This window comes from Mus caroli, chromosome 19, assembly GCF_900094665.2.
Source record: "Mus caroli chromosome 19, CAROLI_EIJ_v1.1, whole genome shotgun sequence".
Lineage (NCBI taxonomy): Eukaryota > Metazoa > Chordata > Mammalia > Rodentia > Muridae > Mus > Mus caroli.
In genome coordinates, this window is record NC_034588.1 from 6,318,479 (window position 1) to 6,346,100 (window position 27,622).

Consider the following 27,622-nt stretch of genomic DNA (forward strand, 5'->3'; position numbering starts at 1 on the left):
CAGGTTTGGCATTACACACCTGTAACACCACCCATGGATTTTTTTTTTTACACAGGTGCTGGAGAGATACGAACTCAGGACTTCTTGCTTGAACATCAAGCTTTTCCCCTCTGAGCCATTTTTCAAGCAGTTACTTTGTTGCCGTTTTTTTTTTTGTTGTTTTTGTTTTTGTTTTTTGTTTTTTGTTTTTTTTCAAGACAGGGTTTCTCCGTATAGCCCCGGCTGTCCTGGAACTCACTCTGTAGACCAGGCTGGCCTCAAACTCAGAAATCCGCCTGCCTCTGCCTCCCAAGTGTTGGGATTAAAGGTATGTGCCACCATGCCCGGCTGTTGCAGTATTTTTGTTGAGATAGGATTTGTTGAGATGTCCAGGATAGCTTTGAACTCCTGGGCTCAAATAATTCTCTTGCTTTGGCCCTCCAAGTGGTGGAGACTAAATGTGTACCATGGTGATCAGATTCAAAGGTCATTTTTCTCTTAAAAATACTTAATGAAAGACTGCTGACCTTTGAGAATCCAGGACCTGTCCCCTTCTGGCATGTAGGTATACATGCAGACAGAGCATTCCTTATATTAAAAGAAAAATAATTAAAAATCCTTTCAGAGGTCCTGAGTTCAATTCTCAGCAACCAGATAGTGGTGGTACCATCTATAAAGGGAGCTGATGCCCTCTTCTGGCATGTAGATATGCAGGCAGGCAGATCATAAAAAAAAGCATTGGGGACCTGCCCTAGGTACTAAGTGGTGACTATTGAGCCTCTGTCTTCTAGGATGAGAAGACTCAAGCTATTGTTTTTATTTGACAGGGTCTCATATAGCCCAGGCTGGCCTCAAACTCCTTATATGGCTGAGGTCACTCCTGAAACCCCCGAGCCTCCTGCTTTACCAAGTGCTGGGAATATAGGTGTGTGTCATTGTATCTGCCTCCAACCTCTTTTCTTCTTGGCACCAAATTATAACTCAGAACCCAAGTTCCTGAGTTCTGTACAGAATCTACAAAGTGCCGGTAAGAGCATAGTAGATGTTAAATCTGAGATGATGTTAAGTTCTCATCCACACTGGTTTTATTTATCAATCTAATCATGTTATTTTCTAGACTGTACAGAAGTCAGGAGCTTTGGTTCTGAAAACCCAATTTCATTTTACTATTGGGTTGAGGAAAAGCAGAATTTGAAGGATAAAGTTGTTAGGATGTGTTGCTTTTCCCAACCTCGGACCCAGAATGCTTTTGGGCTGCCCCTAGATCTGGATGACATCTGGCTGGGGGCCACAGGACATGTGAATGGGGAAGCTGACATAAACACATTTAACGTGCCCTGAGGGACTCTCTTCAGCCCCACACTCCCACCCCTGACAAAGGTCTGGATGCCCGAGTTTTCTTCTCACATTTCTGACTCCTTGGGACACAGAACTCACTATGGCTCAACTCTCCCTGGATGTCTGAATGTGGCATTTAAGCGTGGAAGGAGTCACACAAATGGCCCCATAAACCACACCCACCTGTCCCAGTCCTGTCGATGGCCCTAACATCCTCCCTGCCCCATTCCTGACCTGGGTTGCCTCTGATTTCTGCTGGCCCTCACTCCTCTCAGGGAGCAGGACACCTGTGGCTTGTTGGGGTCGCTCCCTGTTGCCCCAGAATAGCTACAGAATCTAAACACTGTGAGGATTTTGTGCAATGTTGACAGACGGGCGGTCTGGGAGGAGTAACCCCATCCAGCCTCCCTCACCCTCCATCTCTGATGACAGGGATGCACACCCCACCTTCCCGCTGTGACAAGGACCAAGTCAGAGAGCTTATTTGTTTTTGTTTTTTGTTTTTTGTTTTTTGAGACAGGGTTTCTCTGTGTAGCCCTGGCTGTCCTGGAACTCACTCTGTAGACCAGACTGGCCTCGAACCCAGAAATTCACCTGCCTCTGCCTCCCAAGTGCAGAGAGCTTATTTGAAAACACAAATTAAACCATTTTTCTGAGCAGCAGCTATAGGGTAGAGGCCCTTTCTTACCTGGGAGAGAGCTGGCTTCCATGTCTCTTGTTGTATGGTTGCCTAGGTTCTCGTCTTTTGGTTCTAATTATCCTACCATTTTGGCTTGTAGTGACCAAATGGCAATTTGCCTATCTTTGTAGCTGAAAGATATAACTAAAGGCAGGGGCCAGGACAGTTTGACCCTTGAACCCTGATGACCAGTAGCAGGCCTGGGTATTGCACAGCTCTGCTTTAAAATAAATTGTAGTGTTGGGTGGAAAGGAGGGTTGTGGTGAGGAACCCTGTCAGTTTCAAATGCTGTATAGGCCAGACTCCTCTTGGTGCCTATAAGCTGCCTATATATTGTAGTTTGCTGCCCTCTTGTGGTATAGAGGTGCTCATACAACTGATGGTCATTTTCTCTTGGACAGTTATTTGCTAGTTAGTAACATGTGAGATAAAAACGAGAACTATTCGTGGTCTCAATGCTGGTCTTCCATTTCTAGTGAAATACTTGGGATTTTACAAAGGGATGGACCATCAGGTACCCCAGGACCACGCTGCTCAGTCCAAGAAGTCAGAGCAGAGTGCCTGCAGGTCTACTAACCAGGGCTACCTCTCTTGCGCATGGTAAAATGGACAACTTCAAGATAAGACCTTCCACTTGCTTCTCTGCTCCCATCCCCTTTCCCTCCGAATATCTAGGGATGTTATTTTCTCCAAAGGGTCTCTACTCTCTTCAGCCCTACCATGGCTGCTGCTTCATCTACTCTTACCTTCTCTGGTTCACAGGGCAGCTCTCAAGCCTCTTTCTCAGTAACTCAGAATATGACTACATTTGGGGACAGGATCACCAAAGGAGGAATGAACTTAAAATGAGGATGTCGTAGGGCTGGGGAAATCCAAATTCATGTGAGTACAAGAGGAGGGCTCTTTGTGTTCTAAAAAAATCTCACATTAGGTGGCCAGGCAGGATGGTGCATGTCTATACGCCTACAATCTCAGCACTTGGGAGGCTGAGGCTGAAGGATTGAGAATTTAAAGGTCAGATTGGGCTATACAGAGAGATTCCATTACAAACAAAACAAAACAAAACAAACAAAACCAAACTAAAAACAAAAAACAAAAAACCAAAACCCTAACAAAGCAACAATACTCTCCAAAGCCCCCAACAACCAACCAACAAACCAAGTCAAAGAACCAGAAACAAGCAAAACGCCCATTTTTTGATGTTGGATTTCCAGTGTCTAGAACTGAGAGAACATATTTCTGATAATTAAGTCACCCAGCCTGAAGCATCTTACTGGGGCAGCGCTAGCAAGCAAGCAAGCAAACAAACAAACAAACAAACAAACAAACACACCTCTTAACAATATGCTTCCTGCGAATCAGCAGCTGCGGCATACGAGGCTTTCAAGTTTCTAAATGCATAATTGTTCCCACACTGGGGACTGGCTATCATTTTTGAATTTGTCCAGAGGATCCTTATAATACACTAAGTTTTTCTTCACTTTCATTTAATCTTCAGAGTTCTAGAGGGTTTTCATAGATGAGAAAGTCTCCCAAGTTAATGTTCCCAGGATCCTCTGGGAAGTGAGGAGAGGCAGCTTCAAGCTCAGTTCTCAGACTCTTAAGCACTCTCTCTTTAATGCAGAGCAGATACAGGCTCACAAGAGGGTCTGGGGTCAGGACACACTATGAACTTGAGCAAACTGTTGGGGAGACAGCCATTGAGTCTGGCTGAGACTTGGAAATGCCTTAACACACTCAGAGGAAGTTCAATGCTCTAAAGCACACCCTACTAAACTCCACGAGGCAGCATATACTGCCACACTCACATTTCATCAAAAGGTCCTCTCAACTATTATATCTGCCTGCACTAAGGGACCAAGAAGGGAGCTTGTATCTGTTCTGGTCTTGGTCAAAGTGACACCTAACCACACTCTTTTCTTTCAAAAAATAAATTTTATTAGTGGCACGTTAACGTTAATCAGTTTCTTCCCAGAGAGAAGGGAATGCCTGCTAGACTAAAAAGCTGAGCAGACACATCACGGCAGACATGCCATTTCCAGGGTGCTGACAGGTGCACAGAGTGCTCTCCACCGAGGAGACTGCTTTCTGCGTCATGCTCGCCACCCTGAACATTTGATTCACTGTGCTTGGAACTGTCCTAAAGCACTGGCAGCTACTCCTTAGTGACTCACAGTGTTAACTCTCCAGCCATCTGCCACCCCGATGGTGGAGAGGCTGGAAATGTCATGTGCCCTATCAAGCCCCAGTGAGGACAACTGGGGCTGGTTCAGGTGGGGCTGGCTTTTGGGAGCCAAGAAAAATCCCAGACATTAAGAAACTCCAATAGTCTACAGCTTGGGCAGCAAGGGAGACTCTTCAAGTGCCCAGATATCTGTTGGAGAAGTTTGAGCTTTTTGCCCCTCACAGACAAAGAGAACCTTCTTGAACATCTTGTCCAGTGTTCTTGTGACTAAGAATGAACTCTGTAACATTTTGAGCTTCACCTGGACTTGGGTCTTTTTACACTTTTTTTTTCAGTCCTTCTTCCCACACTCCCCTAGCCTAGCCTCTGCAAAGTGCCAGTCTCCCAATCCAAATGGCACTTCTACAGCTCAGAGGCGGTTCTGTGGGTCAAAATCTAACAGCTCCTTTCTAGCCTTACATGATGGAGATGTAGGCTCCTCAAGGCTTCCATTTTCCCTGGTCTTAATACAGGCAGGCATCTCTCATCGCTTCAGAACCCGACCCTCAACCAAGCATTCATTGACTTACTGATCAAGGCAACAAAAGGAGGGACAGACTGCGTAAGTTTTCCATGTCTACATCTAATTGATTAAGTTAGGTCTTCACACCAGGTAGCTCAGCTTCACGTCCAGGCTAGCAAGGTAGGTCCCTTGTCTTGGTTTCACAGAGGTCAATGCCGGCCTGCAGCTTGCCATTCTTCACCGCTGCCCAGGGCATGGAGGCAGAGGTCCACTTTGCCACCCAGTCTCCTGTTTTGTTGACCAAGATGAGGCCACCTAGACCTTTGAGCTTTGACTTCATATAACCCAATGCCAACTCAGCAGCCTCCTCTACGGTCTTTCCTGAGAAGAAAAGGAGAGATTGAGAAACAGCACATGATAACTTTCAGAGGCTCCCTTGTTTGGATACCTGGACCCAGCTATGCCCCTGCTTTGGGACACTGTGAGATATGAGTGGGCTTCACTGGAGAAACAGGACTTCTGGGGAAGGGGTGGGGACCAGCCCTGCTCCCTGTACTGTCTGTTTCCTGGTCCACTGAGATATGAGCAAGTAACTCCTGTGCATTCCCCTGCCATAAAGCTGCCCGCCACTGTGCCTTCTCCATCATGAAGGACCATACTCCTTCACACTGTGGGCCAAACAAACCTCCTTAAGGGGCTTCTTGACAGGTATCTGCTCACATTGACCAGCAAAGCAATACAATTTGCATGCTTCAGCTCCTTACTGGGACAGAGACATCTTCCCTCTTATATCCATGGTCAAGGATTGACCATGGTCTCTATGGCTTTGTCTTCTATGATGTGAAAGAGAACAGCAGACAGGAATTGTGTATGTGCTCATGTGTATGCTCACACACATGCATAAAGCCAGGACACCACATGCCCCACTCCATTCTGTTCTGCTTTCATCCCTTGAGACAGGGTTTCTCACTGAGCCTGGAACTTGCCGCTCCTCCCATCCCTTCCCCACATACTGTCACCCGGCAAATCCAGGTGATTCTCCTGTCTCTACCTCCACAGTGCTGAGGTAGCTATAGGCACCCGCACAGCTACACTTTTTAATATGTCCTTGGGCTTTGAACCATGATTGTTCAGCAAGTACTCTTACATACAGAGACATTTCCTGAGCTCAGAGGACAGTATTCCAGAACAGTATTTTAAAGGTTGAGTCCAGAACCTACCAGGTGTTAGGAATGTGAACAACCTTGGGGCAGTGTCTGTGACAAGTGTGTTTCCAAACACTACCCTGGCAGCAGTCAAAAACCATCTATCTACCTTGTCTTCACTAGCTATGCACTTGTTTTATAGCCTACATACCTTGTTCTACATGGAAGAGGGCAAGTCTGGCCAGATTCACCTTCAGGATACTTTCCCCATGGCCTGTGGTTGAAACGGCTCCAAGGTTGTTATCTGCGTAACCTCCAGCTCCTGCTCAAAAAAGGTGATTGGTTATAACGGAGCAACAACAGTCGAAAAGTTAAACACAAGGCTTATGTTTCACAGTATTGTATCTTAGAGGTATGGACAGATCAGAGCCATATTCATGATCTGGGGATGCACAAGTGTACAAAAGCATACCTGTAAACAAACCTCTATGTACACCATGGTGACTTCAAAACAATTCTATCTGTCGAAGAGAGTGACTTTGATATTTCTCCCGTAGTCTTAGACTAAGCAATCCTACAGTCATCTCTCCATTATTCCTGATCTGTTCACACAGAGCCACCAGTCTGAGAGTTCCACAGCCTGGCAGGCTTCACCTTTACCCTGTTCTAATTGGTGTAGAAGCATCATATTGACATTTGCCTTATTTAACAATGCTGGGTATTGGGGGACGGTCTTAGAAGGGCAGCTCTCAGCTGAGTGTTATTGTTTCCCAGGCTGTTTGAAAGCAGGTAACTCCATGGTTCTGATTTTGGGAGAATTGAGGCTAGGTAAGGATTACAAAGTCTTACAATAGGAGAAGGTGGCTTTACCCTTCAAGCTGTTGCTCTGTGGTGAACTAGCATCAATAAGGCCCTACTATTTGGAAGCAGCCAGGACTTCATTTTCTTTGCAGTTCCTTTAGCGTAATAAAAGGCCTGGGTGACCCATGTTTCCTGGTGTGGGCACCCCCATTTTTCAGGATGGTAACTGCACTGCAGAGGAGATGTTACTGTGTACCTAGTGTCACCTATGGAATGTCCTAGGACAGGTGACCCTTCCTGGGGAATGCTTATCAGAAAGGTCAAGATGATAAGCACATTTGGTACCCACAATCAATGTAGGGGCTTCTGGGAATTCAGGCCATAGATTTTTTTTTTCTTCTCAATACTTTACCATGAGAACTCACAAAGCCTGAACCTAATTCCTAGGCTCTGACTCCACCTGGCTCTGGGGCCTGGTCAGATCCCAGCTGTATGGAGGCTGTACTACTGAGCAGCCACATTTTGGCAGGGATTTTGCTAAGGAGAAAAAAGGTGAGTGTTTCATAGGAGTCAGACCTCTGCCTCCGAGTGCTACACCACCTCAACAGGCAGGTCTCTGATTTTTAAAGAGGCTCCAAGAATTTTCTTCAAGACCATTACTGTACAGGGTACAAAGAGCTGTCAAGAGTGGAAATTATCACCAAGAGAAGCACAGCATATATAAAAAGTCAAGTTTTCTGCTAAAAGTATAAGCTTCTCCTTTGGGCAGATGAACAATTTAGCTTTTCTTGAAAGGTCATTCAGCTGAAGGGGTCTGTGGGAAGTCCTGCAAGAAAGTGCAAATCTGCCCAGAGCAAACGATGCACTCCTGCATGCTGCTTCTTGCTTTGTGCTTGATGTGGATATGAGAGCCATATCAGTCTGTAGGAGTGTGTTACTCATATGTAGTACCTGTAAATATTCTCAGTTCCACCTCTGTGTTTGTGTGTGTGTGTGTGTGTGTGTGTGCAGGGCGCATGTAGAGAGGAGAGATATATTTCCAGCATCTTTAGTTTTGGAGAGATGGTCTTTCACTGAGCCTGGAGTTGGCTTATTTAGCTATACTAGCTGGCTAGCAAGCACTGATGGTCCACTCATTTCTGCCTCTCCCAGGGTTGGGTAACAGATGCACAGTGCTGCACAAGGCATTTACATGGGTGCTGGGGATCCAAACTCAGGGTCATATATGTGCACAGCAAATATTTCCCCCGAGTCATCACTCTAGCCCTAGTTTTCAGTTGTTTGTTTTTACATTGTTAATGTGATCCATGTCTGGGGAGAGGCACTATGTATTTATATTTAGCCTCTGCAAGTGAGCCTGAGGACCCTGAAACTGGGGCTACAGAGAAGACAGGTATGGCTGCAGCAGCCTGGGACAACTTTAGCATCCTCTCTTTCACTTCCTCTCCCAAGGTGTCCCTAAAATGTAATCCATGGGAAACTGATGTGCCTATTAGAAGTGAATACCTCAGAGCAGTGGTCCCCAACAACCCTCTTCCAACCCAAATGCCACTCCTAGAAGCTGTCACCAAGAGGGCAGAGGAAGTGACACAGGAAAGGGTGTGAATCTGATGACATGAATGGCAAGGGCAGAGCATGAACTACCTCTTAGTCCTACCTATGCAAGGTGAGTCTCCAACTCGGCCAACCATTTTATTGACAATCCCCCCAGTAGAGGTTGCGTAAGCCAAGTTTCCTCTGCAGTCTAAGGCAACAGCACCCACAGTTCCTGAGTTTCTGTCAAAAATAAGCAGAAAAGGGAAGATAATGAAGATGAGAAACAGCCCCTAAGCAACACTGTCCCTTAAGTACCATATTATATGTTAAGATTCTGGACTCAAGAAAACAATGTTTCTTACTTTACATGTCTCTGTTATTATGTTCATTTTTCCCTTTGCCCACATAATTTAGCAGGAATTTAGTTTATCAAGTACTCACATAGGTGCAATAAATCATGTCATACATTTTCTGTCCTGGGACTTACATTTCTTCAGTCAAACTCAGTTCATGAATACATGCACCCCCACCAAAAAAGTTGACAGTAGCACACTTTTCATCTTTCTTTCTTATATTTTGATATCTTATTTGCATAAAGATTCTGTTCACTGGTTTACAAATTCTACACTGTTCTAACTGTGGGCAATAAAGTTCATGTGTATTGAATAAACATCTAGGTTAACAAGTAAAAAAAAAAAAAAAGAAAACAATGTTTCTTACTTTACATGTCACTAGCAGGCAGATTTCTATATGGCTCTTTACATTTCTACCTTAAAGAATACATCCTTCCCAGCTGGCAGGAGGGAGAGGCAGAGGCAGAGGCAGGTGGATCTCTGAGTCTGAGGTTGGCTTGGTATACAGAAGGAGTTCCAAGCTAGTCAAGGCTACATAGTGAGACCCTATCACAAAAATTTACTCATTTTAAATGTTTCTTTCACGTTTGTTGTAGCTACCAGAAAAAAAAATTAAACAGTTTAAGTGCTTCTTATTGAGATGGACACACGGGCAAATTTAACCCTTTCAGAGATGGCCCTAATTCACTGGCTACCTTTAGAAGGTGGAGGCAAAGACGTGGACTGTTGCCACTTCAAGGGAACGTGATGTAAGTGCTTCATGGTCTAAGTACTCTAAAAGTTACTTTTTAGGCACCCCCCCCACCTTACCTAAGTCCTGGTGTTTGTATCTTTCCACATTACCCAAAAGTATTCATTTCTGATGGTGGCAGCTGCACAGCCAGTCTTTGGGCTGAGAGAGGCAAAAAAGCCTTTTCTTTTTGGAGACTCACAGTGTTAGTGAGAGGAACAGAGGCCAGGGTTATCAGTCATGCTGAGCCAATTCTGAGTGCCAAAGGTGACCCATGCATTCTATAATTAACTTTTCTGACCTCTCTAAGTTGCAGAATCCAGGGGAAGAGGCCACTTATTTACACCTAAGAGCAGTACTGCCTGGTGCAGCTGTATGATTAGAGGGGTCTTTTTGTTTAGTGCTGGGCATCGAGCCCAGGGCTTTATGCACGCACTAAGCATGCACTCTACCACTGAACCACACCCCCAGCTCATACACAACTTTCAGAAAGCAATAGGAGCCAGCTTTGAAAATAAGCACAAGGTGCTGATCCAGCAGCCTCACTCCCTGACTGCAGTCTACAGAAATAAAAGTCTTAAGTCCTAGAGTCTGGGAAACTGAGGAGGAGGAAAATTCCAGGCTTAGCCTGGGTATATAGCAAAATCCTATTTCAGAGCAAGTAGAAGAATAATAGTGTGTTACTATCTCCAATCTCATAATCTGGAAAGGCATCAGATTATTATCTCAGAGACTTTCGTATTATACCTGCCTGGCCTCTCTGCCTCAGACCCAGCAAAACTGATTCTGTAGGAAAGGGAAACACACACACACACACACAGACATATGTGTGTGTATATATACATAAATATATGTGTATAAATACATATGTGTGTGTATGTATGTATATCTAATCTGAATATATATACTCTGCCTATTTATTTGAACGTTGGTGTCTGGTAAACTAGGGACTCAGTAGTGTTACAAGACTGAATTCTATGCCATTGTGAGCTCCTGTACCCTACTGAATTATTACGTTTTTGAGCTAGGGTCTCACTCTACAGTTCAGGCTGTCTTGAAACCTGCTCTCTCTCTCTCTCTCTCTCTCTCTCTCTCTCTCTCTCTCTCTCTCTCCCTCCTCATGGCTGAAATCATGTGTGTGTGTGCCTCCAAGCCTGTCTAGCAATATTCTGTTTAACTGTGCGAGAGAGGAGCCCTGCCAGGCTGGCCTCTTACCCACACAGGAGGTCTGAGTCAGGGCAGAGTTAAGGTGAAGTAGACTTGCTCTCCTCCCACAGAGTTCCAGTTCCTCAGGGAATACAGGTGAGGGGACACTGCCAAACTGTCCAGCTGCTCTAACTGCAAAAGTCTGGGTGTCATCTGGAACTTACTTAGGGCAGTCAGCTTTCTGTGCTCCCTTCTCAAGCTTCTCTTTCTCCAGGTGCTTCTTGGTTCTCTCAGTTATCAGTTTTTCTACAGGGACCTGTGGAATCCCCATGTTTTCTGCAAATTTCTCTGCACCATGGCCAGTCAGAAAGCAATGAGGTGTCTAAGCCGGGGTAGGAAGGGACAGAAAAGGTTGCATTTTTTTTTTACACACACACACACATATATATATTTGCATTTCTTTTTACTTAAAAAATACATATATACCTGTTCTATGGAATGGAAATAGCTACTATATTTCTAGTGTTAAAAGGAAGGCCCCCAAAGTGAAAATTGAACTGGATCCTCCCCTTTTTTTTCTCTGTGTTGGTGGTCAACCTCAGAGACTTGGTGAACCCTAGGTAGGTGATCTGTCACTGAGCTGTGTCCCCAGACTGCCTAAGAAGGACAGGAGATAACAAAGTCAGCATGTGTCACCCAGCTAGTCCTAATAGGACCACAGCCATGGTTGACTCCAGTGGCATTATGTTTGTTTGGAGAACAGCGATCTCCAGCACTGTTCACAGTCTGGCCTGTTCACTCGGAAGTCTAGCAGTGGCAGTTTCTCAGGAAGCACTGCTTCCAGCACACGTACCTTTTCCATAACAAGCCGTGCAAGTTTAACGGGATTTGCGATACAGCGCACGGCAGACACTGCACCTGCAGACAGGTCCTTCCCATCCATGATACTAGCATCCATCTCAATATCACCGTTTACATTCAGGACAGACCCATAACCTAGTCCAAGAAGAAGTTGAAAAGCAAGAGTGAAAAATTTATTAAAGACTCCAGATTTTCTACCAACTTACCTCTTTCAACACACCTTCTGTTCTACTGTAGAGGAACATCCAACAAACACATCTGACTCGGTGCCTATTGGTTTGGCTATGGTCTCTCCTACAGGTCCCCAGGACTGTAACATTGCTGTAGGGGAACCTTTAAGAGGTGGGCCTAATAGGTGGGTCAGAGTGCTCCACCTTCATGAATATGAATGTCTTATATGAGTATATTTTTTCTCAATCCAATAAAGGTCATTTATAAAATCCTACAGGCAATATCATACTTTATGGTGAGAGCCCTAGTGCGTCTCTGTAGCTAGCAACCAACAAGGATGCTTGCTCTCATTACTCCTACTGAGTCATACCATTGAATGGCCTAGCCTCCATATTATATTGGATACACTATGGGCTGATGTGTTGGCAGATATGTGTAACCTCATGTAACCTTGGCGCCTATGAGGCTGGCACAGGAGGACTACACACTAGAAGCCAACCTGGGTTGCACAATGAGTTCCAGACCAGCTTGAACTGCACAGTGAGAGTTTGACCCCACAAAGAAAACAAAGTATGAAGACAAAAGGATATAAAAACAGAGGGCAGGAGGCAGGGGGCAGGGGGTGGGAAGAGGAGGATTAGGGGAAGTTGGAGAGGGAAGAGAGAAGGTAATGGGAGTAAATGATTAAAATATATAAACAGGCATGAAAATGTCAAAATGCAACATGTTATTATGCTTAATTACCATCTGCTAATAAAAGCTTAAAAAACAAACAACCCAAAATTTCAGTTTAAAAACAATCCAGGCCAGGCAGGATGACTCATTGGTGAAACCATTTCCCATGTAAGCCACAGGAGCCAAGGTCCATTCCTATTTCTAGAACCCACAGTGGAAGAACTGACCCTGAAAACTGTCCTCTGACTTGTACTCACATGCCATGGTACATGTGTATCATTCTCTCTCTCTCTCTCTCAACACACACACACATATGCATGCATGCAAGCATACACATACACACACACAGTCACCCAGTACTCTCTCACATATAATAAAAATAAATTTGTTATAAAAGTAACCTCATCTTTGCTTCTTTTCACAGCAACCAAAGAGATTAAATCAATATACAAAAACCAGTAGTATTGTTTCATAAGCAAATGACACAGAAAACTTCCTTAATCTGCAACTGGTATGAATTGATAAGAAAGAACACTTAAGAGAAAGGATAAAGATATTGTCCAAACTGAACAAGTGGTACAAAGTAGAGAGGGGTAAGCTAGGTGAGGATGGCCTTCAGAGCCACTGACAACTAACAAAAGATCTAACACCTAATCTACTGGAGCCCTAAAGGGAGAGAGGGAGGGAAAGCCTAGGGCTAAAAAGCATTCGAGGAAAAGATGGCAAACGGTCTAAATCTACATATTCAAGAGGCTGAGCAAACTCCTAATACTATTAAATACAAAGAAATTCACAGTAAGACTTCATAATCAATATAAAAATGTCTTGAGGGGCCGGGGATAGTAGAGTGCTTTGCAAGGGTTCAATCCCAAGCACTGGAAAAACAGTCTTGCTTGAAAGTAGCAAGAAAGAAATGACACCTTACCTATCGGGGAAAACCAATTATAATGACAAAGGATTTCTCAGCAGAAACCATGGAGGCCAGAAAGAGGTACAGCATTTTCCAAGGGCTGAAAGAAAAGAACTCTCAAATCGGAATTCTATGTCTAACAAAATACCGTTCATATGTGCTTATGAAGTCTAGACTGTGCTAGTCTGTTTGGGCTGCTACAACAAGACAACCCAGACTGGGTTGCTTACGCAACAAAAAGTTGTTTCTCAATCTGTAGACTGAAAAGCTCAAAGTCGAAGTGCCTAAAAGGTTGACATTTTTCTGACTTTGGCTTGTAGGCATGGAGTTACCATTTCACTATGCATTCTAGTGGTCTCTCCTTGTGTCACATGGGTAGAGTAAACTCTAGTCAATTAATGACTTTGTGTGTGTTCTTTTTTTTTTTTTTTTGAGACAGGGTTTCTCTATAGCCCTGGCTGTCCTGGAACTCACTTTGTAGACCAGGCTGGCCTGGAACTCAGAAATCCGCCTGCCTCTGCCTCCCCAGTGTTGGGATTAAAGGCGTGTGCCACCACCCTTTTGTGTGTGTTCACACCCTTGTGTGTGTGTGTTCTTATGAGTGAGGGCATTGTGTACAGCTGTGGAGGCCAGCGGACCACTTTGGGTGTCTGTTCTCACCTTCCATCTTGTTTTAGACAAGTCAAGTGTTTACCACTGTGCACACTAGGCTGTTTGGCCTATGAGCATCTGCTGATTCTCCTGTCTCCACCTCCCATTGTATTATAGGAGTTCTGATATTACAGATATGGTCTATTGTGGATTAGTGTAGGTTCTAGGGATCCAAATTTAGGTCCTCACAATTGAGCACTTTATTAGAGGAGCCATCCCCAGCTTAAAAAAAATATTTTATGTGTGTGTGTGTTTTTCTGCATGTATGTCTGTGTACCAAGAATGTGCCTGGTGGCCTTGAAAGACAGAAGAGGTTGTGAGACCCCTGAATCTGGAGTGTCTGTAGACAGTTGTGAAGGGCCATGTGGTGCTAAGAATCAAACTCAGGTCCTCTGGAAGAGAGCCAGTGCTCTAATCATTGAGCAATCTCTCTAGTCCCTTTGATTCTTTTTGTAAGAATACTAATCCAATTAGAGCAGACCTTTGTGCCATGCCCTCACCCAATGTGAACAATTTCCTTAGTGGCTCTATCTCCAGACACTGGCACAGTGGGGCATCCTGGGTTCAGCATTAGAATTTTGTGGGGACACAACATGGGTACAAACATTGAGGCTTAGTACAGATGGAGGAAAACAGAATCTGCTGCCAGAGGACGGAACTCAGTAGAAAGGCTAAGAGAGGCACTGAAGCAGAGAGGCAGCAACAGGAGGAATCCTGCACAACCAGGATGGGAGACCCAGCTCCAGAGAGTGAAAACATAGGCAAATACAGCCACATTTGGAACAAACAGAAAAAACGTATTCTAAGAATTACCATTTCATTTTCAGACTCTACTTAACATAGGGAAAAACTAAATTCAAGGTCCCAGGCCCTGGGGAAGCTGGGGACTTCCCCATATCTGAACATATTCTATTATGAGGAAATAGTTGTCTGAATCCAGACATCTCAAGGACAACTTCTCCATCTTGCTGGCAGAGTCAAACTAAGTTCATGTTCCCAGGCTCCGGAACCTACTCCTATCCTGATTGATGGAAAACTCCCTTGCTAAACCCCTTACATCAAAATGTGATTGGACAGTGCTACAGCCCACCCTGCTCCCCCTTGCTCTGTGAGTTCATTTTTTAAATATGCTGAACAAAGTCCTTTCAGGGTTGTAGTTCAGCTCCTGAGGCCATTCTGCAACCCTGATCCATCAGTAGCATCTTTTTTTTCTTAAGTTTTTTATTATTTAAATTCATTTTATACATCAAACATATTAATATTGAGTATTTTGAGAATCAAATAATACATAAAAATTGTCCAACTTTATATTCATATCCTTACATACCCTAAAATATCACTAATGAATATTTAATACTATCCATAACTAAGGATTCTATATCTAATGTTGAATACTAAATTGTTTCAAAACATACAAAATATTCTTTGGGAGGTAAGCATAGTAAAAGAGCATATAAAATATTAAAAATGAACCATTAAGAGATATATTCAAAAGCCCTTATATGATACCACCTGTAGTGAGAGAGTATTTAAAAACTATATCTGTGTACATTGTCTAACAATCAGTTTACTTTAAAAAGATTATCAGTGTTTCTAGGAGAGAAATTATTTTATCAGTAAGTATATTTTAAAAATTTCAAACTAGCAAAAACTCTTTGAAGTTAAACATTAAGAAAACGCTAATTTCAAGCACAGTGAGAAAAACTATCAATAATATTTCCGTGATGTTTGTAGAACATGATTTTAATATTTTCAACTTAATATTCAACAGAATGATTATTTTAAGATATATTTTGTTATGTCTCCCTTTTCATTTCTGATTTTATTAATTTGGATTCTGTCACTGTGCCTTCAGGTTAGTCTGCCTAAGGTCTATCTATCTTGTTGATTNTCTCAAANAACCAGCTCCTGGTTTTGTTGATTCTTTGTATAGTTCTTTTTGTTTCTATTTGGTTGATTTCAGCCCTGATTTTGATTATTTCCTGCTGTCTACTCCTCTTGGGTGTATTTGCGTCTTTTTGTTCTAGAGCTTTCAGGTGTGCTGTCAGGCTGCTAGTGTAAGCTCTCTTCAGTTTCTTTTTGGAAGCACTCAGAGCTATGAGTTTTCCTCCTACCACTGCTTTCATTGTATCTCATAAATTTTGGTATGATGTGTCTTCATTTTCATTAAATTCTAAAAAGCCTTTAATTTCTTTATTTTTTCCTTGACCAAGTTATCATTGAGTAGAGCGTTGTTCAGTTTCCATGTGTATGTGTGCTTTCTGTTGTTATTGTTGGAATTTAAGACCAGCCTTAGTCCATGGTGATCTGATAGGGTGCATGGGATTACTTCAATTTTCTTGTATCTGTTGAGGCCCATTTTTGTGACCAATTATATGTTCAGTTTTGGAGAAGGTACCGTGAGGTGCTGAGAAGAAGGTACCATGAGGTGCTGAGAAGAAGGTATATTCTTTTGCTTTAGGAATGAAATGTTTTATAAATATCTGTTAGATCCATTTGGTACATAACTTCTGTTAGTTTCACTGTCTCTGTTTAGTTTCTGTTTCCATTGCTGAGAGTGAGGTGTTGAATTCTCTCACTCTTATTGTGTGGGGTGGGATGTGTACTTTGAGTTTTAGTAAAGTTTCTTTTATGAATGTGGGTGCCCTTGAATTTGGAGCATAGATGTTCAGAATTGAGAGTTCATCTTGGTAGATTTTTCTTTTGACCAGTATTACGTGTCCTTCCTTATCTTTTTTGATGACTTTTGGTTGAAAGTTGATTTTATTTGATATTAGAATGGCTACTCCAGCTTGTTTCTTGGGACCATTTGCTTGGAAAAAGGTTTTCCAACCTTTTACTCTGAGGTAGTGTCTTTCTTTGTCACTGAGGTGTGTTTCCTGTATGTTGCAAAATGCTGGGTCCTGTTTACATATGCAGTCTGTTAGTCTATGTCTTTTTTGGGGAATTGAGTCCATTGATGTTAAGAAATATTAAGGAAAAGTGGAATTGAGTCCATTGATGTTAAGAAATATTAAGGAAAAATGATTGTTACTTTCTGTTATTTTTGTTGTGTGGCTATCTTCTTTGGGGTTTGTTGAAAGGTTACTTTCTTACTTTTTCTAGGGTGTAGTTTCCCTCCTTGTGTTGGAGGTTTCCATCTATTATCCTTTGTAGGACTATATTTGTAGAAAGATATTTTGTAAATTTGGTTTTGTCATGGAATATCTTGGTTTCTCCCTCTATGGTAACTGAGAGTTTTTCTGGGTATAGTAGCCTGGGCTGGCATTTGTGTTCTCTTAGTGTCTGTATGACATCTGCCCAGGATCTTCTAGCTTTCCTAGTCTCTGGAGAGAAGTCTGGCGTAATTCTGATAGGTCTGCCTTTATATGTTACTTGACCTTTTTCCCTTACTGTTTTAATATTCTTTGTTTAGTGCATTTGGTGTTTTGATTATTATGTGATGAGAGGAATTTCTTTTCTGGCCCAATTTGGAGTTCTGTAGGCTTCTTGTATGTTCATGGGCATCTCTTTCTTTAGTTAAGGGAAGTTTTCTTCTATAATTTTGAAGATATTTACTGGCCCTTTAAGTTGGGACTCTTCACTCTCTTCTATACCTATTATCCTTAGGATTGATCTTCTCATTGTGTCCTGGATTTCCTGGATGTTTTGGGTTAGGAGTTTTTTGCTTTTTGCATTTTCTTTGACTGTTGTGTCAATGTTTTCTATGCACCTGAGATTCTCTCTTCTATCTTTTGTATTCTGTTGGTGATGCTTGCATCTATGACTCCTGATATCTTTCCTAGGTTTTCTAACTCCAGGGTTGTCTCCTTTTGTGATTTCTTTATTGTTTCTATTTCCATTCTTAGATCTTGGATGGTTTTGTTCATTTCCTTCACCCCTTTGATTGTGTTTTCCTGTAATTCTTTGAGGAATTTTTGTGTTCCCTCTGTAAGGGCTTCTAGCTGTTTACCTATGTTCTCCTGTATTTCTTTAAGGGAGTTATGACCTTCTTAAAGTACTCTATCACCATCATGAGAAGTTAATTTAGACCCAAATCTTGCTTTTCTGGTGTGATGGTGTACCCAGGTCATACTATGGTGGGAGAATTGTGTTCTGATTATGCCAAGTAATTTTGGTTTCTGTTGCTTATGTTCTTACACTTGCCTCCCACCATCTGGCTATCTCTAGTGCTACCTGCCCTTGCTATTATCTGACTGGGGCCTGTCTTTTCTGTGATCCTGGTTGTGTCAGAACTCCTCAGAGTTCAGCTTTCTCTGTGATCTGTGATTCTAGGATCCTGTGATCCCGAGATCTTGGGTGTGTTAGTGGTCCTGGGAGTCAAGCTGCCTCTGGGACCCTGAGATCCTGGTGTGACCAAGCTCCTGTGAACCTGTGATCCTGTAGTCCTGGACATGTTAGAGCACCTGGGAGTGAAGCTTCCTCTGAGTATTGTGGGACTCGCTGCAGAGTTCGTGCCAAGGTTTGCTCAGGGCACTGGCCCAGACCAGAAGGCCATCAATAGCATCTTGATTACAATAAATTTTTGTCATTTGCATTGACCTGGTGTTTGAGTTATGTTGGGTTTAAGCAGACCCCTCAACACAGTGGGCTTGCCTTTTCCTCTTTACTGTCTCAGTTTATGTTTGGTGGTTGTTACAAAAGTGATAAGATCCTGAAGTTGTTTCCAGTGTTCATAGAAAGGAAAATTGAAAACAACTGTAAGGTGGAACTTATCTTACCACAACTAATCACAGAAGGGTAAGAACTCTACATTTTGTCTTCATTGCTAAAATGCTTTCTTATTAGATAATGGTTAGTTATATACATAGAACAATCTCTAGGGCAAAGTCCTCAAATTTTGCACAAAGATATATACTCAATGCTGTTGATAAAGTAAAAAAGACTTCTAAAACAAATGCTCAAGTAACTTAGACAGAGGAATAAACAACAAACAGAAAAACGAGGGTAAATAAACCCCCAAACATAAGCCCTTATCAGTAGTTGCATAAAATATAAATATTCTAAATGAACTCATTGAAAGGCAGTGTGCTTTATTTTTTGGCCCAATTGGGAGAAAATATCTACAGATCAAATATATGTAATATATGTAATAAAAGATATCTGTCTAGAATATATAAGTAACTTATGAAACCTTATAATCAGGGGAAAACACTAAAAACAAATGATAAAACGATTTTAGCAGACACATCAGCAGTCTGTTCCTCTATCAGAAGCTGGTAAATATGTTCCCCAAAGTTTACTGGCTGCTCTGACGGGCACGTGGGATGCGGTGTGGTGTCCTGTTGTCAATTAGCTATGCTGCAGGCTTGCACAAGTTAAAAGCCTGTATGCTGACAATATACTCCCAGCAGTTATGCCATCACATCAAGACTAGCTAGACATCATGTGATATTCCAGGTGACCTTGGCATCATTATAATCTTCTGAAGATGAAAATATACACCCTTAGGTGCCACAGCAGATGGAACCATGTCCAAATTAGGAAGACAAGAAGTGGCAGCCTGGTTCCTGAAGATCTCCCTTTCTCTGTGAAAATGAATGTAGAAATGGTCCCGCAGATTCAAAGCTTCAGGATCCCTATGACGCAGGGGTAATAACAGGATATCCTAGAGGAGTCCTAGTGAGGATCCAGTATTGATGGTGTAGCAGAAGCCAGAGGCCTTGAACCAGACAGTATGCATTGCCCCATACCCTAGTCTAGCCTTAGTAAAAGCCCATCAGGACTTTTCCTCAGGAAGAACCATGCCTCTAGAGCATGAAGTTTCTTTCTACACTCATTGATCTTTCAACTCTCCTACCTACCCCCACAACTGTTTGCTTATTTGCATGTGGCACCAAGCAAGAAAGGAACCTGCAGACTCAGGGGCAGGACTTAATTTCAGTCCTGGTAGATAAGTGTCAGACGGACAAAGCCTTACCTTCTTATGTGGCTGATCTGTTTGTTTGTTTGTTTATTTATTTATTTTGAGACAGGGTTTTTGTACATAACTCTAGATGTCCTGGAGCTCACTGTGTAGACCAGGCTGGCCTCTGATCCACAGAGATCCACCTGCCTCTGACTCAGAATGCTGGGATTAAAGCTGTGCCTCACCATGCCTGGCTTAGCTGATCATTACTATTTTTCATTATTTACTTTATAAATCAATGAGCAAATACAAGTAAGAATTTCCATGAATTTCTTCAGTCATCAGAAAAATGACTGAACCTTAGCAGGGCAATATAGGAAGCCCAGTTTGTAGCCATACTGGGTAGAAGTATGAATAATCCAGGGACTCATATTGGTGATTCACGTTTGAAGTAGGGGCAAGTCTTGTAAAATTGAGCTGTTAATATGTGTAGAGTCTATACGAACTCCAGGTGGGTCAGTGGTTTTCAGACTTCCTAATGCTGTAACCTATTAACAGTTCCTCATGTTGTGGTGACCCCTAACCATAAAATGATTTCATTGCTATGTCATAACTACTTTTGCTATTGTTATGAATCTTAATGTAAATACTTGATATGTAGAATATCTGATATGTGACGTCTGAGGTTGTGAATCACTGAGGTAGAGTCACAGTTGAATTTTAGGACATGTGATTGGGACCCAGAGTGTTAGAGAACTGGTGGCAATAAATCCTGCTTCACGTCACATGCTGAGGGCTGGTGGAGGACACTTAGAGGCTGCCTGACTACCACCATACCATGAAGCACAAGTGGAGTGGAGGGAGCCCCTACAATGTACAAGTTTGTGGTGGAGAGACAATAGAGAGAGAAGCTGACAGGTTTAAGCATTATGAAGAGAGATGGTGCTAGAGACTCAAGGGTGGAGAGGAATAGCCTGATGTGAGTAGCCTGCCCTGCTACCTGAGGCCCTGGGGGAAGTCCTGGCCTGTGTGCTGTGAGGGTTATGTCTGGGTGTGGACATTCCTGGTCTGGGATGTTACTGGGACAGTGTTGATGTCTAAGGGCTGTGCAGAGTTGGCCCCGATCCTAACTGGCTGTGGCACTTGGGAGAGCTGGGTCCTGCATCTCGCTCTGGGCAGCACAGTAGAGCTGGCCCTGGTTGGGGAGGGTGTAAGACAGGGAGTGAGATGTGGGGGTGCTGGAAAGTAAGAGAGCTAGCCCTGCCCCTTGCTAGCTTTGGCATTGGGTGACTTAGTTGGGGCAGTGCTAGAGAGCTCATTCTGGTGCTGTGGGTGTGGGAGAGCTAGCAGGCTGACCAACTCAGCTACCACCCGGGCCCAGATCCTGCTTTGAGTTGGCTCACCTAAACATCCACCTTATCTCTGAACTGCTAGAGCACATGAAGGAGCTGGTCTTGAAGATGCAAAGCTGCAGAATCCCTATGGCACAGGGTAATAACAGGATATCTTAGAAGAATCCCAGTGAGGATCTAGTATTGATGGTGTAGCAGAAGCCAGAGGCCTTGAACCAGACCAGTGACTCACTGAAATGAACATTTGCAAGTGAAGATGTTAGGACAAAAGGGTATACTGTGGGACACACTGTAACACACTACAGCTTTCACAACAAGATGAGTTTTTTATTTTTATTTTTAATTTTATTTCATTTTTGTTTTTTATTTTCTTTTGGGGAGAGGTCACAAGGGCAAAGGGTGGATGGATATGAAGGAACAGGGAGATGAGTGGGATTAAGGTGCATGATGCGAAATTCACAAAGAATCAATAAGAAGTTAAAGAAATAACAGAAAAACAAAAAACAAAAGAAAAAACAAAACAAAACAAATCTTGCTTCAGTTTGGAGAGAAGGCTCTGTGGTTAAGAGCACTGACTACTGCAAAGGATCCAGGTTCAATTTCTAACATTTTTATGGTGGCTCACCACTGTCTATAAACGTCATTCCTAGGTGGTCCAACACCTTCTTCTGACCTCTGAAGGCACCAGGCATACATGAAGTGCACAAATATACATGCAGGCAAACACTCATACACACATAAAAAAAAAAACACAGGAAAAACCAAACAAAAACAACCAACCAAACTTTGCTACATATTAGCGGGGATAGAGTGTTCCAGAAATATAGAAAGGGAAAGAATTTTTTTCCTATATAACTTTTCCAATAATTTGTACAGAACATTGGAACTTCATATACACTTTGAAGCACACAAAATTTTATTCATGACCAAAATCTATCTAAAATTTTAGAAGATAACCAAAAAGAAAATGTTTAGGCAAATATTCTTTAAGCTATGACAGAAAGTGCATTTGTTACCACAACAACGAAGATGGATACACTGTGTTTCTATACAATCAAGAACATGCACATGATGAGGGGCTCTTTCTGGAGTAAGCATTCTAATATCACTGAGAGTGGAAGAGAGGAGGTGACACTGGTGGACTGAGGCCAGGACAGATCCTGAAAGGCCTCCCTCTCAGGCTCAGATTGTATTTTCATTTTAAACTATAAAAACCACAGTAAATAATTTAATGGGGAAAAAAAGCCCACAAGGTGGGGGTGGGCAAATAAGTGAGATTTTTTTTACAGAGGCAAGCATGGCAGCCAACAGGTTGTTAAGGACAACAATTCACTGTTTCAGCTAATTCTCCAGGTCATTCTGTTCCAGGCAACACGTGAGGTCATGCTTGGCAAACAGGCAGTGCAGGCAGTGCTATAAACGAACCACTAAAGAAGTCAATAAGTCACTATCTAATAACTGCGTTTTCTAGCTTATTCATATTCTTAGAAAGACATTCACAAGAAACAGAACAGATAAAGCCAGAGTTGGGAGGAAACATATGCTGATCACATCCATATGTTTGATGAGAAATTTATACCTTTTATATTTATATAAAAAGAACCCCCAGAACTCTTCAGAAGAAAAGAAAAATAATCTAATGAAAATAGACAAAGGGTTTGGTTGAATAGATACTGCCCACCCTGACCCCCAACAAGTATTTAACATCATTAGCCATTTTGGGAAGTGTGGATTAGCACTAAATCACAGGTCTACTTTGATTATTAGGCCAGCTAAAGTAAAAGACAAAACAAAACAGAACAAAACCCATCAGTGTGTTTGTGTGCTCCAGGAAAGGGAAGAAGGCGCTCACAATCAAGAGTCTGTAAGTTCCTAGTATACTTAAGTTAAATATACTCTTATCATATGAAACTACAACCTTTCTCGAGTGCCTGAGAAGTAAAGCTTGTGTTCAAGTAAAAAAAAAAAAAAAAACCTCCACTGTGTTTACAGAGGTGATTTAATGCCTTGGCAGGTGGTCTGTGTTCAGCTGGTGAACAGCTTGCTACAAGTGGTGGTACATCTACCCGGAGGGTCCAGCCTTTGATACTGTAATACAATATTGTCATCTCCAAAGTCATCTCAAGAGCCACACAATTTGAATAAAAAATGTAAAAATTCAGGTTTTAAGCAAGTCTGTTGAGCTCCCTTTGTCTGTGATGAGCACACCTGCTATCAGAATACTGTGAGCTCTAAAAGGGTGCAGTCATTGATCCCTGTGGCTATGTAAGCAGAGCCCACATGCAACAATCACAAGGTTACCAACTCATAAGGTTCCATTGTGACAATGGCAAAGGCAAAACTACAGGCATAGAAAACCGTTGCTAGTGGAGTCTAGGGCTGCATGAAGCACAGCCTCAAAGGGCTGTGGGACCACAGGACTTTTTCACATCTTCACTGAAGCAGTGGTTATTACACCATATGTTTGATACAGGCAGAACTATACATTGGGAAGAAGAGATTTTTGCATGTAAATATATGGGATTAAAACATCATTAAAACTGTATGGGTGCTGGTGAGATGGCTCAGTGGTTAAGAGCACTGACAGCTCTTTCAAAGGTCCTGAGTTCAAATCTCAGCAACCACATGGTGGCTCACAACCATCCATAATGAGATCTGACACCCTCTTCTGGTGTGTCTAAAGATAGCTACAGTGTACTTACATATAATAATAATAAATAATAATAATAACAACAACAAATCTTAAAAAACAAACAAAACAAATATATGGGACTCTGATAGAGACTTCTAAATTTGACAACACCTCAGAATCACCCGGAGGTTTCAAAACAAGAGCAAGAAAATCAATTCTTAGCCCCGATTCATAAACATTTTCATGTTGGTTATCTTCTAATAATTTTAGATAAATTTGTTATGAATACAATTTTGTGTGCTTCAAAGTGTATGCCAATTTTCAATGTTCTGCATTTATCAATGGAAAAATATGTAGGAAAAAACAGCGTCTCTCTTTCTTTACTCACGGAATATCTGGCCCTGTAATATGTAGCAGCCTATTCTTTGTTTTGTATTTTTATTTGTACTTTATGAGTATGAGTGTTTGCCTGTATGTGTATATGTCCACCTTATGCATGCCGGTGTCCTCAGAGGTCAGAAAAAGGATCGGAACCACTGAGAAGTGGAGTTACAGTTGTGAGTTTCCACGGAAGACTTTTATCTTATAGATGTCAAAGACTTACAAATGTTAAGTTAATCTTTATTGTAGACTAAATTCCTTTACTTGCAAGGAATTGAAAAGCAGATAAGGAAAACAATCTTGTTATCTCAAAGGCTCTGATATGTTAGCAAACCAAATTGTAGCAAAAGTAAAGCATTAGTAATTACAGCTTAACTCCTGTGAGTGCAAAGGGTAACTAGTTAGTTGCCCATTTAAGTTAATCTTTAAAGAATATTTTTAAGTTGAGTGTGGTGGCCTGTGCCTGTAGTTCCAGCTACTCAGGAGGCTTAGGTGAGAAGATCATTTGAGCCTTAGGAGTTTTGAGGCCAGCTATGGAAAATGCCAGACTCCATCTCAAATAAATAAGTAAATAAATAAAACAAAAATAAAAATAAATCTAGCATAGACATCTAGAAGCTTAATTTTACAGTGTTATTTAATGTTACTTTTCAATGAACTAAGTATTAAGGAACAAGTTCTGAATATAAAATCAAGTTCACATTCAAACATGAATAGAAACACAGATGACATTTTCACATACACAAAGGTAAGGTTTACATATGCTAATTAGGGTCATGGAACTCTTATCAGAACCCAGTGTTAGGTTTTTGAAGATTCCAAATAATTACCCAAACGATCTTAGCAGAGGCCACTGGGATATTGTTTCTACTGACCTCGGCTGGAAACAGCAGATGGAAAAGACAGAGTCCAGGCTACTCATCTTTAGGCATCTGGAAGTGGGAGACCCACAGTGAGGCAACCTTGGGGAGCAACTGCAGACGTTCCCTGATCTGCACTCCCTTAGCTAGTGTGGAGGAGGGACCCTGTTAGGCTGTAGACCATCACAGGAGGGATCCTTTTAGGTTAGAGGTCACCAGAGACCTAATTGAACCAGCCTCTTCAAGGAAAGGTTCTGGAAGTCTAGTCTGTTTGGAAGTCTAGAAGCATCCATGAAACTGAACTGAAATGTCTCAATCCATAGACAGATTAATTTACAAGATTTTTCAATAAGTATCAGAGTGCCTAACAAAGTCAAGGAGACAGAAAAAACAGCTCCCCAAGGCTGTCTCTCTGCTTGTCTCCCACTTCCAGATACCTAAAGATGAGTGATGCTGAAAAGAAGGAGATCAAGAGGTTGAGCGGCCGAAGTGGGACTGGTAACAGCAGAATATCTGCCTGGACTCTGTCTTTCCCATTTGCTGTTTCCAGCTGAGGTATCCCAGTATCTCAGCAGCCTCTGCTAAGATCCTCTGGGTAAATAAATATGTGATGGTTAATTGGTTAAGATATCCTGAAACTTTTTTCCCAAGACAGATGGTGGGCGGGTGGTACAGTTCTAAAAAGCATTTTAATTTTAAGATCTTAGGGTTTCTATTTTAAAACAAAAGAAATGAATGTTTGCCCAGTAAATTAATCGGCAGTGTTCTGATGGATAAGCAAAATAATTATGCTTACTTTATAGCACTAGAGAGTAAGTTAGACCACTGCTACCTGGGTCTTGTAGACACATTAACTATGACAATTATTATCCTAGAACATGGTCAAACACAAAATAATTCACTCTGATTGCATTTCTATGACTTTTAGGAAACACAAACTCATTTCTTCTGAAGGAAGGAGTGGGAAAGAGCTCTAGGGCTTCTCTCAGCACCTCCCTTCTGACAGTGATGTGGGAGTCCCCTCCCCTTCTGACACTAGCTGCCTTGAAGAGTCTGATCCCACTGGCTAAGGGGTTTATTCCCACAAGAATGTTTCCTTACTTCAGATGCCAATTTTGAAACAGTACCTTCTCTATAATTTCTGCCAGACAACTGCCAGCCAATCTCCTGCTAGGGCTTCCTTTTCTAGAGCAGTTCACAGACTCTGATGTATTACTAGTGTGTCATATAAAGGAGGCAGTTCAACACTGAGATGAACAAACACCGGGCAGGGTCTGGAAGGGCGCTGGGTACGGCGGGGTCCATTTTTGCTGTGGAGCTGGGACTGGCATACGACCATACTCACCTGTTTGGAGGTTTTCCCCAAACCCCCAAAATTCAGGGATAGTTTTTGGATTGCTTCATTGTGGGGGCCCCTTTTTCTCTTCCAGAAGATGAGAGGGGCTGTAAATCTCAATTTCCCACTTAGGGCTTGGTCTGTAAAATGATCAATCTCCACCTAGAGTATCCAGAATCAATTTTCTGGTCAGAAGATGATTGGTGACTTTACCGTTTAGCAGGGACTGGATATTATAATAAAAGATTCTCCCAGCATCTGTTTCAAGATTTTTGAGCCTAATTTGGGTGAGGCAGAGAAAACACATAGATGCAGAGGGGTAGAGGGAGGGAATGTACACACAGGTCTCAAAGCCGAAATGGCTACATTTTACGGTATGTAGAGTCTACCTCAAGACCCACAAATACCAAAAGTCTACACCTGTAAAGCCAGCACTTGGAAGGCTGAGGCTTGAAGATGGCGTGTTTCAGGCTATGGAGGGACCTCCAGCAAGATGCCTGGCTTTTAGTATTGAATTCTTAGGGGACAGGCTATATAAAAGGTGAATTAACAGACTTAAAAAAAAATTCTCAAAACAAGTTGCTTAGGGCAAAATGAGGAAATTCAGTACTGCATCTTGCTCTAGAGTATTATTTGACCACAAAGCCGGTCAGACTGACGGATACCGCGTCGGTGTGGACAGGAGCTTGCTCCGATTTGGCATTATTCACTCGGCAAGCATAATTTACCTGCGTTGAACTCCGGGTCGTTTTCCAGGACAGTCACGGCTCCTTCCACAGCATCTACCGCGCTCCCTCCCGCCTTGAGGATTTTGTAGCCCTCGGTTGCCGCTCTGGCGATGCCCTCGCGTACCAGCTCTTTCCGGTTGGCTGAGATGTTGCTTGCTCCGCCACCATGGACTACCACCACCTCGATGGGGGCTAGGCATCAGGAAGAGGCGAGTGTCATTTTGAACCGATCCAAGGGAACCAACTCAAGTGAGCAGCAGCGTCAAAGTTGTTTCCATTTTGTCGTGTCCCGCCCCCCCCCCCCCCCCCCCCGCTCGGTGAGAATTTTGTCACAAAAAACCAAAGCGACCCGAGCCTCCCAGCATTCCTCCCACTCCGAGTCCCGGGGCAGAGCCTGGGGCATCTGTGGCTCAGAAAGCCTGGTGTCAAGACTCCGAGCCTGCGCTTGTGCCACAGCGCTACCCCTCAGCCTCAGTTTCCCCAGAGAACACCAGCCTCTATTTCGGCGCCAGTACTGAGGTCGCATGTATCAGAGCTCCAGCCCTCCTCCCAGGAATCTCTCTGTGCCTCAGTTTCCCGGGGTCTGTGCTCTCTGTTCCAGTTCCCTCCACCGAGGGTCAGGGGTACCCTGAGGATTGGCCTTCCCCATGTCCTTCGGACCTGAGCTCCTCGTCTTTGGTAAATCCTACATTTTTGTTCTTGTATTTTTCCCATACCTCGGACTGGCTGCGCCACGGAACCGCGGGCGCACGCCATGATGTCAAACTGGCCAAGCCACCAGGCAGCAAACCGCTCCGCCTGCAACCGCTCTGCAGGCAACGGT

The 27,622-nt window shown here is 42.8% G+C and overlaps 1 protein-coding gene across 1 annotated transcript; it reads right to left on the reverse strand.

The window, feature by feature from the left end:
• Window positions 1–3,911: 3,911 nt before the first annotated feature.
• Asrgl1 (asparaginase like 1) lies at window positions 3,912–27,622 on the reverse strand. The gene is made up of 7 exons (XM_021152268.1): window positions 27,516–27,622; window positions 26,800–26,991; window positions 11,248–11,390; window positions 10,619–10,776; window positions 8,287–8,405; window positions 6,040–6,150; window positions 3,912–5,064 (listed from the first exon to the last, which is right to left on the reverse strand). Exons 1-7 carry the CDS (start codon window positions 27,553–27,555, stop codon window positions 4,856–4,858), a joined length of 972 nt encoding a protein of 323 aa, XP_021007927.1. The 5' UTR covers window positions 27,556–27,622; the 3' UTR covers window positions 3,912–4,855.